At 61.0% G+C, this 1,686-nt stretch overlaps 1 protein-coding gene across 1 annotated transcript in view; it reads right to left on the reverse strand.

The window, feature by feature from the left end:
* PITRM1 (pitrilysin metallopeptidase 1) overlaps positions 1 to 829 on the reverse strand; it is a 35,223-nt gene extending 34,394 nt beyond the window's left edge. The window contains exon 1 of the mRNA XM_008577060.1: positions 770 to 829. Coding sequence (XP_008575282.1) covers positions 770 to 825 — 56 coding nt within the window. The 5' untranslated portion in view covers positions 826 to 829. The remainder of the gene's footprint in view (positions 1 to 769) is intronic.
* Between the last annotated feature and the right edge of the window lie 857 nt (positions 830 to 1,686).

The raw sequence follows: 1,686 nt of genomic DNA on the forward strand, positions 1-1,686 counted from the left end.
ACAAATAATGTTCCTGCTGCCAAACTCAAATACTCCATAAAGACACCCCCTGGAACTGACACACATCCCTACCCCATTTCCTTACCTGGGCTAACAAGTAGCTAAACTGCACCATGAATTAAATAAGGCTTTGTGAGTTAGCATAAAAACTAAGCTTTTTAAAAATCATTTTTGTTTACCCATAAATCGAGTCAGTTAAAAAAAAGCTCAATTCTGGGAAACCACGATTTTAAGAACACAGCAGTTTAAAGTTAAATACAGCCTTTAGCGGCCTCAGGGATTGGCTCAGAACCGGAAGCAAACCTATTACGAGAACCACAAACTGCAGTCACTTTTATTACGCATGTTAAAATCCACATCAATGACCGCTGCGCGCAAGGGCACCCACGGGACCACTGGGGTCGCTCGGGCGCCAGGTCCGGGTCCCCGCGGCCCGCACGCTCGGCCGCCGCGTCACCAGGGACTGAAGGATCCGCCAGAACCCGCAGGGCTGGGCTCCGGGGTCCCGGGATGCCAGAGCCCAGACGAGGAGTGTTGGGTACAGGAGCCCCGGTGAGGAGTCTCGGGACATGGAATCTCCAGACGAGGGGTCTGGGGGTACAGGAGCCCCGATGAGGAGTCTCGGGGAACGGAATCCCCAGACGAGGGATCTGGGGGTGCGGGAACCCAGACAGGGGGCTCGGGGTATGGGACCCTCAGAGAGGGGAGCCGTCACCGTGGGCGCAGGGACGGAGAGACCCTGACGACCCAGCCCCGCCGCCCGACTCACCAGCCTCTTAGTCGCCGCAGCGTTTCCAGAACCCACAGCCCACCGCAGCGCCACATGGCGGGTGACTAGCGCAAGAAGCCCGAACACGACATTTAACCCTACGCACGGCGCGGGGCGGAGAGCGCGGCCGGGCCTCCCATTGGTCAGCGCGAATAGTGGAGTCCTCTCCGATAGGCCGTCAAGGAAAAGGGCGGGCCTCACTGAGGAGGGCGGTGCGGGGTATGGGAGGGGCGGGGCCTCATGTGGAGAGGGGGCGGGGCCGGCGTGCCCAAAGGGGCGGGGCGCGGTGAGGGATAGGGTCGATTTGGGATGCAATGAGCAGGATGTGAACAGATGATGGGCAGGGGCGCCGTGGGGGCGGGGCATGCGCATATAGAGGGCGGGGCGTGTCAGGATGAGGCGGGGCGTGCAGGGGAGGGGGGCTGTGCAGGCGAAGGGGGCTGCGCAGTGAGGGGCGGTCTGGATCCGGTCCAGGTGAACCTTGTGGTCTCTTTGGCCTCGGGGTGGGCGTTGGTCCCCTCAGAGGGGTCTTCTGCACCTGCTCTCTGGTGCTCGCTACCCCATCTGTAGGGCTGGGGGAGATTAAAGGACGTCCAGCTGGGGCCCCGCCAGGTGCCTGAGCCTTCTGGCGCGGTGGCTTCGGTGATAAGTCCCGAGGGCTGCACTCGCAGGTCGGTCTCCAGGGCCATGATGTTAGGGACATTCCGATAGGTGCCCGAGCAGAATGTCCCCAGCAAACCGCAGGACAGCTCAGACCCCGCACGGTGGGTGTGGGCCAGTGCTGCTTCTAACCTCGTTTCTCTCTGCATTTCGGATCTAGGAAGACTGCGCCTGTGTGTTCTAAGATTTCCAAAGTACCCCGTCCCCGGGGCCCTTCAGCAAACGCAGGGAGAGGCCTGAGGAGGCCAGTGCGCGAG

This window comes from Galeopterus variegatus, unplaced genomic scaffold (genome assembly GCF_000696425.1).
Source record: "Galeopterus variegatus unplaced genomic scaffold, G_variegatus-3.0.2 Scaffold1443, whole genome shotgun sequence".
Lineage (NCBI taxonomy): Eukaryota > Metazoa > Chordata > Mammalia > Dermoptera > Cynocephalidae > Galeopterus > Galeopterus variegatus.